The 17,279-nt window shown below is 31.0% G+C and overlaps 8 protein-coding genes across 8 annotated transcripts; 3 read left to right on the forward strand and 5 right to left on the reverse strand. All coding sequences in view use genetic code 12, as the record gives it.

Annotated features, from left to right (window-relative positions):
- Positions 1-1,014: 1,014 nt before the first annotated feature.
- On the reverse strand, positions 1,015-3,633 carry CTRG_06008 (uncharacterized protein; the record flags this gene model as incomplete). Its single annotated transcript, XM_002546484.1, has 1 exon — positions 1,015-3,633. One exon carries the CDS (start codon positions 3,631-3,633, stop codon positions 1,015-1,017), a length of 2,619 nt encoding a protein of 872 aa, XP_002546530.1.
- A 298-nt stretch (positions 3,634-3,931) lies between these two features.
- On the reverse strand, positions 3,932-6,013 carry CTRG_06009 (uncharacterized protein; the record flags this gene model as incomplete). The annotated part of the gene is made up of 1 exon (XM_002546485.1): positions 3,932-6,013. The coding sequence occupies one exon, from the start codon at positions 6,011-6,013 to the stop codon at positions 3,932-3,934; it is 2,082 nt and encodes a 693-aa protein (XP_002546531.1).
- A 260-nt stretch (positions 6,014-6,273) lies between these two features.
- On the reverse strand, positions 6,274-8,169 carry CTRG_06010 (alpha-mannosyltransferase; the record flags this gene model as incomplete). Its single annotated transcript, XM_002546486.1, has 1 exon — positions 6,274-8,169. The coding sequence occupies one exon, from the start codon at positions 8,167-8,169 to the stop codon at positions 6,274-6,276; it is 1,896 nt and encodes a 631-aa protein (XP_002546532.1).
- A 482-nt stretch (positions 8,170-8,651) lies between these two features.
- On the forward strand, positions 8,652-10,286 carry CTRG_06011 (ABC1 kinase family protein; the record flags this gene model as incomplete). The annotated part of the gene is made up of 1 exon (XM_002546487.1): positions 8,652-10,286. One exon carries the CDS (start codon positions 8,652-8,654, stop codon positions 10,284-10,286), a length of 1,635 nt encoding a protein of 544 aa, XP_002546533.1.
- An 811-nt stretch (positions 10,287-11,097) lies between these two features.
- Positions 11,098-11,481, forward strand: CTRG_06012 (uncharacterized protein; the record flags this gene model as incomplete). Its single annotated transcript, XM_002546488.1, has 1 exon — positions 11,098-11,481. One exon carries the CDS (start codon positions 11,098-11,100, stop codon positions 11,479-11,481), a length of 384 nt encoding a protein of 127 aa, XP_002546534.1.
- A 273-nt stretch (positions 11,482-11,754) lies between these two features.
- UAP1 (UDP-N-acetylglucosamine diphosphorylase) lies at positions 11,755-13,203 on the forward strand (the record flags this gene model as incomplete). Its single annotated transcript, XM_002546489.1, has 1 exon — positions 11,755-13,203. One exon carries the CDS (start codon positions 11,755-11,757, stop codon positions 13,201-13,203), a length of 1,449 nt encoding a protein of 482 aa, XP_002546535.1.
- A 134-nt stretch (positions 13,204-13,337) lies between these two features.
- SPR28 (Spr28p) lies at positions 13,338-13,892 on the reverse strand (the record flags this gene model as incomplete). Its single annotated transcript, XM_002546490.1, has 1 exon — positions 13,338-13,892. The coding sequence occupies one exon, from the start codon at positions 13,890-13,892 to the stop codon at positions 13,338-13,340; it is 555 nt and encodes a 184-aa protein (XP_002546536.1).
- Positions 13,893-14,720: 828 nt separating this feature from the next.
- Positions 14,721-15,971, reverse strand: ECM331 (Ecm331p; the record flags this gene model as incomplete). The annotated part of the gene is made up of 1 exon (XM_002546491.1): positions 14,721-15,971. The coding sequence occupies one exon, from the start codon at positions 15,969-15,971 to the stop codon at positions 14,721-14,723; it is 1,251 nt and encodes a 416-aa protein (XP_002546537.1).
- Between the last annotated feature and the right edge of the window lie 1,308 nt (positions 15,972-17,279).

A 17,279-nucleotide genomic window follows, 5' to 3' on the forward strand; every position in this document is an offset into this window, starting at 1 on the left:
GATGAGTACTTGTAGTTGGAGCATGCAACTACACCTCTTATGAGTTGACAAACAAGAATAAATTTTGCCACTTTTGAGAAGATTGGTTTACTTTGGTGATTTTCTAACAGCTTATTACTGTTTAATAAAGTTTGCTATATAATATAAGTGATATTATAAAGTACTTTGAATGATGGTAAATACCCTGGATATTTTACTGAAATTTTATTGCAAAAATTCAATCAAAACCCTGCAAAACAAGCTGAACTGCTTAAATAACAATTCTAGTTCAATACAATACCATCACTCTACTCTACTCTACTTTATTCTGATCACATGCCATGCTATTTTAACATAACTTCAACTCTAGAAAACATCAATAAAGTCTCATGGTCTGTCTGTCTATCTCATGATGATGATGATGAATAGAAACTCACGAGAACGATCCCGGGAATTGAGAAATGAGAAATGAGACATGAGAAAGAGAATCAACAGAAAAAAAAAATCAAAGAAGAAAAATCAAAAAAGAGAATCATTCTCAACCAACCAATTTGCTTTCCCACAAGTTATTATTTCCTCCCTCCCCCAATATCAATTTCATTAACTATTCACAGAAAATGTTTTCCGCAACTTCACGTCAATTATTAAGAACTTCAATTCGTTCTTATTCTACACAAACAGCCACAACAACCGCTGCCGTTCGTCCTAAGAAAGTTGGTGCTTTTAGAGGTGGATTCATTGGATTCTTATTGGGTGTTACTACTACTGGTTCTTTATCTTATTACTATTTGTTAGATCAATATAATTTATCAAATACTGTTGTTGTTTCAGATATTATTGCTTTACAAAACTCAATTTCTAATTTGGAAAAACATATTAAAACTTTAGAAGAAAAGAAGTAGATATTTGATTAATGCATTTTTATTGTTAATCTATAAACATGAATTATACTATTAAATAACAACCTTAAAATGGAATAAGTGCATGTTTTGAATAATAATAATAATAATAATAATAATATATATACAAGGTTATTTAATTTATTTCGTTAACTAATTGAATGGAGTCATTTATTAGTTGTTCAAATTCATCTCTTGAAAGTTCTCCTTCACCAATGACAAGTTCATTTCTTATACCTCCATGAACACCTTCATTAATGATACTGTAGTTTACTTGTCTTCCATTATACTCGAAATTCAATTCAGATTTACGAGAAAAGTTCAAGTATTCATAAGTAACTTTCTTCCCATTAATATTCAATACCAAATTTGGTTCTATTCTAATTGGTGTAGATCCCGAGACCTTTAATTGTGAACGTTCAAGAAATTCAGCCAAACCTGGTTGAACATCTAATCTAGGCAATGTATCATCTTTATCTTGTTTCAATAAATCACCAAGGATCATACGAGAAATTTTCAAATCAGAACCAATTGTTGGTACACCAATAGATACATTTTTGATAGCTTCAAGAGAAATTATCTGTAAAGTATCCAATTGTAATACACCAGTATTATCAAATTCACATTGTATTTCAACTGGTGGGAAATTTCCAAATTCATTATCCATAAAATTTGTGCCATCTTGTACTTTAAACTTTGATGGTGATAATCTAATCAGAATACTTTCAGTAAATGGTCTATCGTGATTAGGTTGTATCAAAGGTAATGATGTGACCAAATCATTCATATATGGTACTGTTCCATCAAATTCAAATTGGGATTCCGAGTTGACTGTTTTAGCAGTTGGGAATAATACATTTGGTTTCGCTTTCTTTTGTTTTAATAACAATGTTCCAAATTGTACTGTGAATGCCGAACTTAAAATGCTATTTTTATCAACGCCTTCCAAGTTTGATGCATAGGAAAGATCTGTCAATTGTTGGTATAATTTGTCCATTTGTACAGATGATAATGGACCAGGGGTTTCAACATTATTTGGTTCTTCAACAGATTGTGCCTCTGGATTATCAGATGTCAGATCTTCAAGCAAATCAGACTCATTTGCATCTGGTATAATCAAGTTATTCAATTCCTTTCTTAAGCTTTCCATATCACCAGGAGAAGTATTAGAATCAGCTGCTTCGAAATCTTCAACCAATTTAGCAATGTTTGGAAATTCACTAATATCAACATCATCAGTTGAAAGTGAATCCAAATCTTTACGCAATTCTTCTAAATCTTCTAAAGCTTCACGTGGTTCTTTATCAACACGCTTTGCCTTTTCTTGATTGGCAAGAATCCTTGACAATTCTGGGAAGAGATGTTTAAATTTAGATTGATCATCCTTGGGTAAATATTTTTTGATAGTATCAGTATCATATTTTTTTAATACTTCTTCCATCAGTGTAGCAAATTCATCTTCCACTAATACATTAATTTCACGTTCACTAAATATTTCTTCTTCTGGAACAGACTCTTGATTTTGTTCTGGAATTAAAAACATTCTTGAATCTTTTAAACCGACAACGTCATCTTGATTCACAAAATATTTACTCATGGTATCATATTTATCAAAAACTAATTCACTCATTGGCTTGTTGTCTTTCTTCATCAATCTAAAATAATCAAAACCTTTTCCATACCATGGTAAAGTATCATCATTTTTGTACGATATAAATTCCATTTGAGAAAGATTCTCAATTTCAAATACTTCATCTTTAATATGAGGATTCTTATCAACCGACCAAGTTAATAATCTTTTAGCTAACTCTATATTAGCCGGAAATCTTGAATACATTTCATAAATTCCACCACTTCCCTTTTTTTCAAAATATACATTGGCAATATATTGAATTTTATTTAACATTAGATTCTTTTCTGATTTAAATTTACTAATATCCAATTCTTCATGTTTGATATCATTTAAAATCTTTTTAAATTCTCTATCAACAAAATTTAAATCACTTTCAGTACCTGAAATTCTTAATTTATTTGATTCAAGAATAGGTTTAACATTACATTTTTTCATATTTGAAATAACATTAGATCTACGAGAATCCAACAAGAATTTTTCATAAGGTTTTAATTGATATTGCATAGTTTCCAAAACTTCTTCAATTATTACTTTATCTGATATATTAATATTCCAAATATCTTGTATAACTTTTTCAATTAATGATTTTTTAGGTAATCGTTTAATATCTGAAACAACAACACTCATAATATCAGGATCATTTTTTTCAAGAAAATCCAAATAATCAAGTAATTGATGCTTATTAAAAGATCGATTTAAACGATTAGTAATCATTTCAAATGCTTTTTTCCCAATTTCATTTTCAATAGGTCTAAAAGAATCAATGGTATTGATAACGTCTTCTACTTTTAAATCATTTGAATTATTTTCTGGTTCTCTTAATTCATTTAATAATACATTAAATTCTTGAGGATTATTCTCTTGAGGCTTATTCTCTTGTAATTTTGATGATTTTTTAACTTGCTTCTTCTTTTTCTTCTTCTTTCTAATTTGTTCAGGCGTTAAATAAACTCTTTTGTTTGATTTATTAGTTATTGCTTCTTGTCCTTGTCCTTGTCCTTCCACTTGTTGTTCTAAAGGTGTGAAATTATGTTCTGAACATAGTTTTGTAGATATTCGTAAATTTCGAGATAGTTGAATAGTTGATTGTCTACGTAATATCAACCTCGATAGTGATAACATTTTCCCCCTGGTAGATGATCTAAACTATGTTGTTGCTTATTGAATTAATCATAGACTTCCCTCCATCTTTCACGTAAAAAAAAAAAAAAAAATTCATGAAAATCAAAATTTTTGGTCAAATTCGCATCGGAATAAGAAATTTTTCAACAACATCGCTACCACTTGTCATTATTGATATGAATTAATGAATCAAAGATATATATCTATATATATGAATAGAAGTAGTTAGTATTCTCATCAAGTAGTCACTTATGGATATTAATATCAACAACTCTGATACTAAATCCATCTATTTGAATCATTGGATTCCTTGTTTCGAAGAATACAAGCTCATGATTGATTCCATGCACTCTTGTGATAATCCATTACTATCCAATAATATTTCCTTGATACCATTTCCAAATAAGTTCATAATTTGAGGTGTATTCTTATTTAAAAATTCACCTAACATATTATGGGAAAGAACCAATACTTCAAGTCTTGGGAAATTTCCAAAGTTTCCGATGAACTCAGTCAACCCTATCTTGTACAAATATAAATGTATCAAAGATTTGGGAAGAATATCAAGCAGAAGACACTGAATGTTTTGGTTCCCAGATAAGTTTAGAATTTTCAAATTTGTACAATTTTTCAAATTAAATTTGACAAGCAGTTGTTTTGTTAATTCATTTTCAGAAATATCTAAAATTTCTATCGATTTAGGTAAAACGGGAAACAACCCCTTGGATCCAAATTTGTTACTTGCTAAACTCAATGTTTTCAAATATGTTGGTAGTTTTGGTAAATGATCCAATCGGTTAAAGTCCAATGATAAAACCTGTAATTGATGTGGAAACACATATTGACTATTAATAGACTCAACACCACTATTGGAAATAACAAGTTCATGAAGACTGGGAGGTAATATTAGATTTGAAGGTGATACGTGTTTGATTGCATTACAGGTTAATTTCAAGTATTTGATATTTGTTGAATCTAGAGCGATTGGTTGAAAATTCCGATTCAAGCTAATCTCCAAACTGTCCAAGTTTTCTAAATGTTTAAATTCTTTGAAGTTCACTCCAGTAGTTTGTTTGAGAATAAGGTTGTTTAACGATTGTGGAAGATTCTTTATCTGTGAAAATTCAGTCACACACTGAAGCCATAATTCCCGTAATTTCCCCAATTTGTTTAGATCAATTATCATATTATCAAATTTTAGAAGAAAACTTTCATCATAATAACTTTCTAATGGAGATCCATAAAGATGTAACTTTGTTAATGATGTTGGGAAAAAATCAACCACTAATTTAGAGTCTATCACTTGTCTTTTCAATTCATCTGTTAGACCATTTTTCAATTGATTGTGGAAAACCATGTATTGTAAGTTTTCAACTCTGAAACTTAATCTAGTTAAACTTGTTGGTAATTCCTGAAGAACATAAGATATTCTCTTACTATCTATTTCCAGACTATCATAAAAGAAGTCAGTTAAATATGGACACATTTCGTTTACATTATCAAGACTCACCATGCATCCAACTAGTTCTAGTTTTTTAATACTTGACGGAAGGTTCCACAGTCCAACAAATTCTTCAAACATTAAACTCTTCAAATTCTCTAAATAGCTAACATCACAACAAAGTTCAAACCCCTCATCAGTTACAAAACGAATCTTTAACAATTCAAGATAGTTTGGTAAATCTTGTAAATATTCATTCATAGTAAAGTACAGAGTAAATGTTAACTTTTTCACACCTCTTGGAATATATTTTATTTGGTCTTCATTTAATTGGGTAATTGTTAGTTCTGTTAAACTATTAAATCTAGATTGGTTAGTACAACTTTTGATATCTTCAACGTCTCCATGTATATCAATGATGTTAATCCGATTGAACCAATCATTATTTTCCATATGATACCTCAAATCAAATATACTTCCAAAAGCTAATAATTTATCAATAGGATATTCCAATTGTTTCAATTTTTCAAAAGTACCATTTTCGATATCAATATTTTCCAAAAGAAATCTAATTTTACAATTTTGCAAAATTTCAGGATTTGATTCATTAAGATTTAAAAGATCTCGTGGATACTCAAAAAATACCACTTTCGGAATAATACGTGGGTTTTCTTTCATAAATTTAATTAAATCATTATTATTTTCAAATCTAGGAATAAATGAAGAACCCGTTGAAGTCGATGGGAACATATATTTCAATTGATACATTCCAGAAACCTTTGTCCTAGGTAATTGACTGCCTATAATTACCACTGAATATAATTGATACAAGACATATTGTTTAATCTCAGGAATCTCCTTTATATTATTCAATTCAACATTGGGTATATACTGGAAAATCAACTCGAGAACTTCTTCTGGTAAATCAAGTAATTGCATTGGTTTTGTTCAATTCACCCTTGAATCTTGTTAGATGGTAACAAAAACATCAATAGTTTTTTTTTTTGGGAATCCAGTGCGGCGGTGGTTTATCTACAGTATCTACCATGTCAAACACAAGAAGATGTATATGAATGAATTACATTTCCACGAGAAGTGATTCAAATGTTGTATGAATATATATATATATATATATATATCCTTTAAGGATATTTCATGTCTATTAATATTGTAAAAAATATACACCAACGATCGCCTATTTATTCTTCTAATCCCATCCATATATTTCCTAATTTCTCATAGAAGTTCACTTCTTTATCAGTGAAACTGATTAAATCACCTTCCAAAGTATCATTATCTCCACCAATGCTAGTATAACCACACCATACATAACTCTTACAAAATTTTTGTGGCCAATACCATCCTTTATCAGGTTCACCATCACTATTTTCCCTTTCTTTAAGTTCATCATCCAATGGTGGAATAATTGCATGGGTTATTTTCACAGGACTATTATAAAAATTCTTAAAATCTTCACCTGTTTTAAGATGTTTCCATAAGTTTGTTTTCTTATTCTTTTCTGCTTCTTCATCATAACTTGATACTTTCTTCCCACAATATTTAAATCCTGTATTCATCCATAATAATGATCCATCTTCTGAACTAATATGACCTGGATGGGATGAACAAATTTCTTTACCATTGAAATTTTTCCCATCTGGACGAATTCTTTCACTTTCCGGAGTTAACAGACCCACCACACCAGCAAAATTATCATTAAATGCATAATTTTCATCGCCATTAAGTGCAAACCCCATCCAATATAGCTCTTTATCACCCCAAACTTTCATACTTATTGGATGTATAAATGTCAATTGAATAATCATTAGTAATGACTGGAAATGTTTCTTCTTGTTAATTACAACCACACCAGATTCTTGAAAATGAGTCAATCCTTTGAAATAAGGATTACTTAATGTATGATTAGTTAATCGTGGAATATCAAACATTGCTGTATCAAAAATAGATGGACTAAAACTTGCAAATAATTTACCATCTTCAAGTGATCGACGATGAAGAAAACCACGATCTTTGAAGAAAAATGCTCCCGTATTTTTATATCCTTTAATGTTAAAGAAATAACTAGGAGATTTGAAAAGTACTGTATCTGCATCAAGAAGGATAAATTCTTCAAAGGAGTTGAACAATATAGATAGAAGTTTATAATCAAATTTCTCAAATATTGATCTATGCTCTTCTAAAATTGCTGGATTAACATCAACAAACCAAATGTCTTGTGTTGGGAAATTCATATAATCATCTCTTGCAGCTTTTGATATTCTAGATTTGGATTCATTTGACAACTCAGTGTAAATTATTTCAATGGGAAGTTTATTTTTCAAAGCACGAAGTAAATGTATTAAATTTATCATATCATCAACATGTTTTTCAGCAATTGTAACAACAACACCTTTTCCTGAACTTTTCTGTTGAAACTGAGTCAAAACTGTTTCATCTGGGTTCATTTTCGGAGTTTTCAATTCACCATTCCAATTTTCATATTTTGGAAACTGTTTTGATAACCATGGATATAGTTTTTCCTCAATTGTAATAGAATTCTGGGTTTGACTCATACATTTATTATAAATTCTAATCATTGTAAGTCTATGCATGATTGCAATTTCATTTATCAGAGATTGATACATGTAATATTCATATTCAATATTGGAATTTAGTAATTGTTCATGGGAACTCTTATCATCATGTTTTCCATATTTCTTTTTATATTCTTTACTTAATTTGATTCCAAATTTCATGGCATATTCTTTAAAACCTTCACTTTTAAAATCAATATCATATTTCTCTTTAGGATCAATGACCCATGATTTTTCATGTTTTAGCATAAAATCAAAAAACAAATCACATCTTTGATTAAGTGGTAGATCTAACACAGTCTCAATAGGATATTCATTAAGGAATAATTTATGAATATATGTAGCATCATGTTCATTATATTTTATTTCAGTGAGTAGTTGATCTTTTCCAATTTCGGCTTTGATTCGATCTTGGTGGAAATTGAAGACCAAAACCAACACCACGAATATGAACACGAGGATTAATTTCTTCTTCCGGATAATTCGTATTAATGGTATCATCAAAATGATATGTACGACAACAGAATAGTTTACTTAAAAAATTACCCATAATTTATTTCTTGAATGTTTTTTAACTGATTTTTTAGATTGTGATTTGATTAATTAGTTGTTCAAAATTGGCACCAATTTTTCTACTGGGATCTTTTTGTGATCGATATGTCCGATACGGGACTTGTGGGTCCAATGATGAACTAAAAATTTGAAACACTTGTCCACAAACTAGTTAACTATTAACATGTAAAGTTGTTTTTTTAAAACAAAGTCAAACTACTAACTACATAAACCAACTATCATCTTCCATGCTCACTAGCTTGTCTCACAAATGTGTCTATTTAAACTCAAGTTCCCCACGTGACTTGTCTCGTTGCGATCGGTGAAATCTGGAGATAAATTTTTTTTTTGCTTGCTTTGAATTTTGCCCTTATTCACGAGGGAGGTTGATTCTTGTATAACTTGCAATTGATAACATTCACCACTCCTTTATGATTAGAAATACCATCCGTAGACCTTTACAATTCACATCCACCCGTCATGTATCAACCACTACTAGAACAACCACACGAACAAATAATTTCCGACGATATGTGGTTTACCCCACGGCACTTGTCACCACCGGACTTGGAAGTGTTTATTTGATTGATAAATACTACTATTCATCCATCATCACTAGATCAACCAGAGCATTGTATGTGTTATTATGGATTGCGTACGAGTATGGGTTCAACTCCAAGTCGTATCGCAGTATCGACGATCTTCATGAAATCGCCAGTGATAAATTGTTGAATTTATTAGTTACCAACAAGGGAATATTCATCAAGCTAGGACAGGCCATTGCCAATCAAGGTAAATTGTTCCCTGAACCATACCAAAGGAAATTCCCCATGATGTACGATCAGGCACCTGTTCAGGACTGGAAGCAAGTTGACACTGTGTTGAAGAAGAACTTGGGCGACGATTATGAATCCACGGTGTTTGAAATGATCAACCATGAACCCATTGCCAGTGCTAGTATAGCACAAGTGCATTATGCCAAGTTGAAGAATGGAGAAGAAGTGGCGGTGAAGGTACAGCATAATTACATCAGCAGACAATTGCCAGTGGACCTCTGGGTGTACAGGTTCATTAGTCGTGTGTACGAGAAGGTGTTTGATATCCCATTGAGTATGTTCACCAAGTATATCAGTGAGAAGATCACCGAGGAGACGAATTTCAAACACGAGATGTACAATTCTGAAAAGTTGCAAGCGTTTGTTCATGCTGATCCAACGATTGATGACTCGGTGTATATTCCAAAGAATTTCCCTGAGTTCACCACTGAGCAGGTGTTGACAGCTGAGTGGATTGATGGTGTTCCACTTACACATAAAGAGGTGCTCCTTGCCAAGAAGTTTGACTTGTCTGAGATTATGAGAAAGTACATCAAGTTGTTTGGAGCACAGATATTCAAGTATGGGTTCATCCACAGTGATCCGCATCCAGGGAACTTGTTGGTAAGATTTGACAGTAAGGGAAAACAACAGTTGGTTTTGCTAGACCATGGATTATACATTGAATTGAATGACTCGTTCAGAATAGAGTACTGTAATCTCTGGAGATACTTGTTCCTGTTGGACACACCGGGGATTGAAGAGATAGGTAAGAAATGGGGGATCTCATCGCTCGACTTGTTTGCCACTGTGGTTCAACTCCGTCCTGTGTTGCTCATGCCTGATGACAACAGTGATCTGAAACCTGACAATAGGAACGTTTCTGATTTGTTTAGAGATTTCATCGGGGACAAGAAGAAGTTCCCTGCTGATTTGCCATTTCTAGCACGTACGATGAGGATGATCCAGAATCTCAACCAAAGTTTTGGTAGTCCCGTGAACCGAATCAACTTACTCACGAAAGAGCTGGTCAATGCATTGTTACAAGAGAAACACGTTAGTTTCCGTGACTACTGGAGTTTGGTCAAAATCAAAGTTGTTCTTGCATTTTCCGATATGATGTTTTATGTGGTTAGGCTTAGACAGTATGTCATAGGTGATAGATATGGTGGTAAAGGTAAAGGATTAGAAGATTACATTGAGATGTACATGCAAAACACAGCTAAATCGTTAGGCATGGAATGGATATAGATAATAATAATAATAAATATTCTGTGGTATTATCAGATCAAGTCCACGTATCAGCAACTATAATTTGATTAAGAATTATTCTCAACTCAATTTGTGTACCACGAAACGAAATGAATCTAGGCTTGAAAGTATCGGCTATGTGATTTTGTCCATGTTAGTACGTAATCATAACCTTGCAAAATTTTTTCATTTTCTCCACACACTACGCGTTCTTTAGTAATTTGCCCATATTCGTTGGCTTTAAAAATAAGCTCTACATTGACACCACATTGAACGGGTAGTATGTCATAGTAAAAGTTTAAAAGAGATTGAAAAGTTACTCCTAAGAGAAAAACAAAAATAACCTTAGAGTAGATTCAGAACAACAATTCATTGCAAAGATCAACTATTTTCAAATTACCTGAATCTAGTAACTGCATGGTTAAATTTCACCAGATTCCTCACTGTTGCTGCACCTCTCTTTGTTTCAATTCCTTCCTCCCCTTCCCCTGGTGTTAAAATTGTACATGAAAATTTTTTCTTCTTCTTCAACCTGTACGTTTTACCCTTTCTTTTCTTTGTGATCGTATGAATGAAATTTAATCAACACTGAAAAATGAATGATTTTGTTTTGTCTTTTTTTGTTGTTTAATTAGTTTCAACAAGTCACGTGGGTCATTGGCTTACAAGCAATACTATGAAACATCACTTCTCTTTACCTTCTCTCTTATCATACAAAATAATAATACTACTGATACTAAATAATAGTGAAATAAAATAAAGGGTTCTTTATACTTTTTGGCTTTTTTTTTATATTTTATTTTATTTTATTATGCCTTCTCTGGGTTTTTTATTTTTTGCAGTCGTGCACGGTGCCCACACTGATTACATCACATTTCACACCCAAACAGCAGTAGTGAATTTATTTATAGAAGTACTGTACAAGCAAGAAAAAAAAAGAATGAAAATTTCTTTTTTTCTTTGGTTCAGGTTCAAATTTAATTTTTTTAAAAAAGAAAACAAAAACAAAAACAAAAACAGAAACAAAACACCACCACTACCGCCATCACTACCACCACGACTACCACGACTACCACCACCGCCGCCATCCTCCCACGCACAGAGGCGAGAGGTGAAGAAAAAATTTACGATCTTCCAAACAATTGAAGGGAAAAACACATCAACTAAAAAGTTTCATCTTATTTATATAAATTAATTCTTCCCCCCCAAATTTCACTGATTATATTACTTCCATTCCTCCTCCTTCTCATCCTTCTCCCGATTTCACTTTCGTTAACTCGAGATTAAAAACTTTGGTTTCATTTCATATTCAGAATCAAATACATTCAAGGTTTTTTTTACTTTTATTTTTATTTTTCAAATCAATCCATAAACACTCGCAGTATTTTTAACAATTTCTTTAGGTGGTGGATTTTTTTATTCGAAATATTTTCTACTTGAACTATTATAAAGACCATTATATATCACAATGACTGTTAATTCTCAACAACCAATTATAGATTCATTCAAAGAAGCCAAACAAGATCAGTTGTTTAAATATTACGACAGTTTAACCATAGAAGAACAACAATCTTTTATTGATCAATTATCTCGTATTGACAACCCATCGAATTTGATTTCAACTGTTGAAAAAGCTATTCAATATTCTTCTAGTAACTCAGCTAGTAGAAATTTCACCCAATTACCAAATGATCAAACAGCATCTACTTTGGATTTATCTAAAGATGTTTTAACCAATTGGAATGATTTGGGTTTAAAAGCTATTGCTGATGGCGAAGTTGCTGTTTTATTAATGGCTGGTGGTCAAGGTACTAGATTAGGAAGTAGTGATCCAAAAGGTTGTTTTAATATTGGCTTACCTTCAGGTAATTCTTTATTTCAAATTCAAGCTGAAAAAATTTTGAAAGTTGAAGAATTAACTAAAGAAAAATTTCAATTGAATGAATTACCAATTATTAACTGGTATATTATGACTAGTGGACCAACTAGAAAAGCAACTGAAGAATTTTTCATCAAGAATAATTACTTCGGTTTGAAATCTAATCAAGTTATCTTTTTCAATCAAGGTACTTTACCATGTTTTAATTTGGAAGGTAATAAAATTTTGTTACAATCTAAAAATGCCATTTGTGAATCTCCAGATGGTAATGGTGGTTTATATAAAGCTTTGAAAGATAATGGTATACTAGATGATTTGAATGCTAAAAAAATTAAACATATTCATATGTATTGTGTTGACAATTGTTTGGTTAAAGTTGCTGATCCTGTATTTATTGGTTTTGCCATTGAAAAGAATTTTGATTTAGCTACAAAAGTTGTCAGAAAAAGAGATGCCAATGAAAGTGTTGGTTTAATTGTTTTGGATCAAGATAGTCAAAGACCTTGTGTTATTGAATATAGTGAAATTTCTTCAGAATTGGCCAACAAGAAAGATCCAGCTGATGAATCAAAATTATTCTTAAGAGCTGCTAATATTGTCAATCATTATTATTCAGTTGATTTCTTGACTAAAATGGTTCCTAAATGGATTTCATCTCAAGAATTTTTACCTTTCCATATTGCTAAAAAGAAAATCCCAAGTTTGAATTCTGAAACTGGTGAATTTTATAAACCAACTGAACCAAACGGTATTAAATTAGAACAATTCATTTTTGATGTTTTCCCAAGTGTTGAATTGAGTAAATTTGGTTGTTTGGAAGTTGATCGTACCGAAGAATTTTCTCCTTTAAAGAATGCTGATGGTGCTAAGAATGATACTCCAACTACCTGTAGAAGTCATTATCTTGAAAGAGGTACCAAATGGGTCAAAGATAATGGTGCTAATGTTGACGGTTTAGTTGAAGTTAAATCAAGTTATGCCGGAGAAGGTTTACAATTTGTCAACGGTAAAACATACAACAACAATGACATTATTTAAATAAACATATAAAAAAGATAAACTAAGTAGTAGATATGTAATAGCAGGAAGGAAAGTGACACAGGATTATATAAAGCAATTTTAATAAGTACAATTAGACTTTTTTTTGTTTTGTTTTGTTTTGATAGGGATAATCAAGTTTTCAATAATTGTTCAATACGAAAGCTTTCATACAATTTTTCAACCGTGACATCTTTAAATTCTTGTAAATGAGTTTCAAAAATGATACTTTTCAACAATTTGAAATCACAAATATTTTCATCTTCAATATTGATTGACCCCCATTTAGTTATTCTAGTAATAGCACCTGTATTTTCACCAACAGTATTTGAACCAACGATAGAAAATGGAACAACTCTATCCAATTCATTTAAATAATTATATTCTCTAGAAGATAATGTCATAAAATCTTCCCCACCATCATCATTATTTTCATCATTACTCAAAAAATTATAAATTTTGATATTATTCACCATAATATCTTTCAAGATATTTTTTTTACAAATTGATAATTCATGATTAGTTAATCCGTCACGTTTAGCAATTATAGGTAATAAATTTACTCTATGACAAATTTTAGACATCATTAAAATATCAAATTTTGATAACCCTTTAATATTATGTTGTACAAAATATAAAGTTAAATGAATTCTAAAATCTTGAATATTTGGATTTCTATTAATTTTCATTTCTTCATGTAATACAGATCTATGTTTATTTTCAATATATGATAATAAAATATCTCCATGTGAATCATCTGGCTGACAATTAAATCCAAAATTATTAGTTACTGAAACTCTTAATTTAATAGGAATAGAACCAGGTGAATATTCTATTTAACAATTTAAAAGTCAGTAACAGTTCAAATGAAAATACATGATCGTAATATTAATACATACCAAAAGTGTTTGTTTCGATAGAAAATTCAGATGAATCAAAATAATCTGTTGTTTTAGAATCATTACTTTCTGCAGTATTTAATCTACTTGATCTAATAGTTGGTGAATTAATTTTATAATATGGTTGATTGATTAATGTGTTGATGAATGTTTTCTTTCCTAAATCATTGATTCCAACAACTAATAAATTAAGATTGATTCCTTTCTTTAATTGTTGTTTATATCTAATATGTTCTGCCCGATTACCCATCTTGATTAAAAGTGTGTTGTAAATGTGTTGCAAAAAAAGAAAAACAAACAAAAAAAAAACAAATTGTTGTAAATATGTAATTTTTCTCACAGTAGACAATTTTGGTGATAGTTAAACTTTCAACGATTGTTTCAAATTTGCAACCAGCGTTAAACTATTTTCTCATAACCAAACAATCCATTAGAGACCCTTCAATTTCATATTCAAAAACTAATACACACAGAAACTCTTATTATTAAATTATAAACCAATAAAAAAAAACACAAATATACATATATGTATATATATATAAAACTATATTAAGAAACAAAAATAAAATCAGAATTCTTTTCCTTTTAATTTGAATAAAAACATTACGTTGTATATGATTAAATTAAAGCCAAAGCAGCACCCAAAGCACCAGCCAACATGAAACCTGGAGTCATCATAGCAGCATCATTCTTTTTACTAGAACTAGATGAGTTTGAGCTTGAGTCGGAATCAGAAGAAGAACCAGAACTGGATTTACCAGTTGATTTGGAACTACCAGTAGAAGTCTTTGAACTAGATTCAGAATCTTTAACCTTAGTTGGATGAGAACATTCATAGTTGTGTCCCTTGATTTTGTCATCATCATGTAAATCATCATATTCTTTACAATCGAAATCTTCACTAGTGGAGTTAGCAGTGAAATCACCAGCAACCAAGTTCAATTTTGGCATAGTCAAGTTGGAGTAGCTACCAGTGATGGAAAGAGCACCTTTAACAGTGGTCAAATTTTTGAATTCAATGTCTTCTAATTCAGTGTTGTTGAACATTCTAATTTCACCACCAATGGTAGTCAATTTTGGAATGGAAAGTTCTTCAAGAGCTTCATGAGCGAAAACTTGAATTGAAGATCCAACATTGGTTAATTCTGGAAGTTCCAATTTTTCAAAAGTGTTATAAGAGAATCCCAAAGAACCATTGACAGAAGTCAAGTTAGCAGCAGAAAAGTCTTCAACATCTTGAATAGTCAAATTAGCAGCCCATAAAAGAGAATCCAAGTTGACAGAAGCTTCATCATTGTTGAATGAAAGAATCATGGAGTCGGTAACGGTTTCCAAATTTTCAAAGTTAATTTTAGTAATGTTCTTGTTGTTGTTAATGTTGATGGTGGAAATAGTCTTAAACAGAGACAAACCGTTAAGGTTAGTCAAAGCAGTATCGGAAAGAACAATAGTACCAGCACTGTCAACACCAGTGTTCAAGTTCAAGATAGCAAAAGATGGCAAAGAAACCAATTGAATTTCATTGGCATCACTCAAACTAGTTAAATCAATAGAGTTTAATTGAGTAGCATTATTAATAACCAAAGCACCAGTGATGTTTTGTAATTGGTTAAAGTTCAATGAGATAACAGATGGAGTATTGAGAATAGAAAAGTTACCTTTAAGTTGTTTAACGGAACTCAAATCAATAGCACCAATAGCACTACCACTGACAGTAATAGTACCATCCAAAGTTTCACAAGCATTTAATTCTTGAATACCAGTGGCTTCAGTGATGGAAGTTTTAGAAAATGAACATTTATCAGATGATGAAGCTGCTTCTGCTAATAAAGCTGCAACTAATGGGAAAAGGAAAGATTTGACTTGCATTGTTGGTGGGTATCAAAACAAATGTAGATGGATATGAAAACGAATGAATATAAAAGAATGAAATCTCACTAACTAAGAAATAAAAAAACAAAGAAAGAAGAAAGAAAGAAAGAATAAAAAAAAAAGTAAAAGTAAAAAGGAAAGAAAGGAAAAAGATTATAAGGAGATTATGATTATGAAATGAAGGTGATTTGGTATTATATTTATATGAGTCTAAGAAAACTCGAAAATTTTCATCAAGAAAATAATAAAAAAAAAATTTCACGATCTGAACGAGAGGTACAAAAGAATAATAATAAATTCGTCTAAAGGAAACAAGTAAATAACACATAGAAAAAAAAAAGAAACGTACAGTAAGACAGACAAGTGGAATTTATTATTCAATTCAGCAATTAAATATGGACCTGAATCAAGGCGATCAATAACATTCTTGTATTTACTTTTGAAATTTGCAATCAAAGCCTCACCCAACTGAGCCCTTCAATGGTTACACCCATTTGAAATGGCAAGTGGTATAGATGCCCAGGTTTTGATGTGGTGGGTGAGTTGGTGCGGTACCTGAAAACAAACAAAGAACTGGTTTCGATAAAAAACCAAAACCAAAACAATGCAATCACGAAATTTGACATCTCTTGTTTACTAAACTACATGATACGGTGCAAGATTTTGTTTCTATTTTGCTATTTTTCTCTTTCGACTTTACTACCACTGAAATTTCAACGGTGCTTTTGAAAATAGGTCCAAAAACTGTTTCACCAACACGAAGGGAGAAGGGGGAGAGAGAGATAAAAGCAGTTACAAATCTCGCAATGTAAAATAGAATCCATTATACTTTCTTTAATTGGTTTGTTTTGCAAATTTCTCCAAATGCTTGAGATTTCCTAACTCTGTAGACACAATCTAATTTTATTAGTTTATAAACTTTTGAATATCCTTTTTCTTGACTTATCACCACGAAAATCACACCGTTTTTGATTGCCTATTGACGTATACTATCCGAGGCTAAGGCTGACTTTATCTGTATAATTTTTATTTTTGTCAAAATGTAACACAAAGGCGCGCAAATCTAGAATTGTAAACATAGCCCCTGCAACCATCTGTTAAAAAAAAACAACTCGAAAAAAAAAAAATTAATTTACGCGTCGCATAAACAATCCTTTCAGAAAAAAAACCCCACACGTGCCAACAAAAACGTGAACATCACACGTGATTCATTTTATGAAAAATCCTGCGAGGGTTCAAATTTATTTTTGCTTTCCTACAGCGTTGTTATAGAATATGTCACAAAATATAACGTGCATAAGTTTT

This window comes from Candida tropicalis, assembly GCF_000006335.3.
Source record: "Candida tropicalis MYA-3404 genomic scaffold supercont3.11, whole genome shotgun sequence".
NCBI lineage: Eukaryota > Fungi > Ascomycota > Pichiomycetes > Serinales > Debaryomycetaceae > Candida > Candida tropicalis.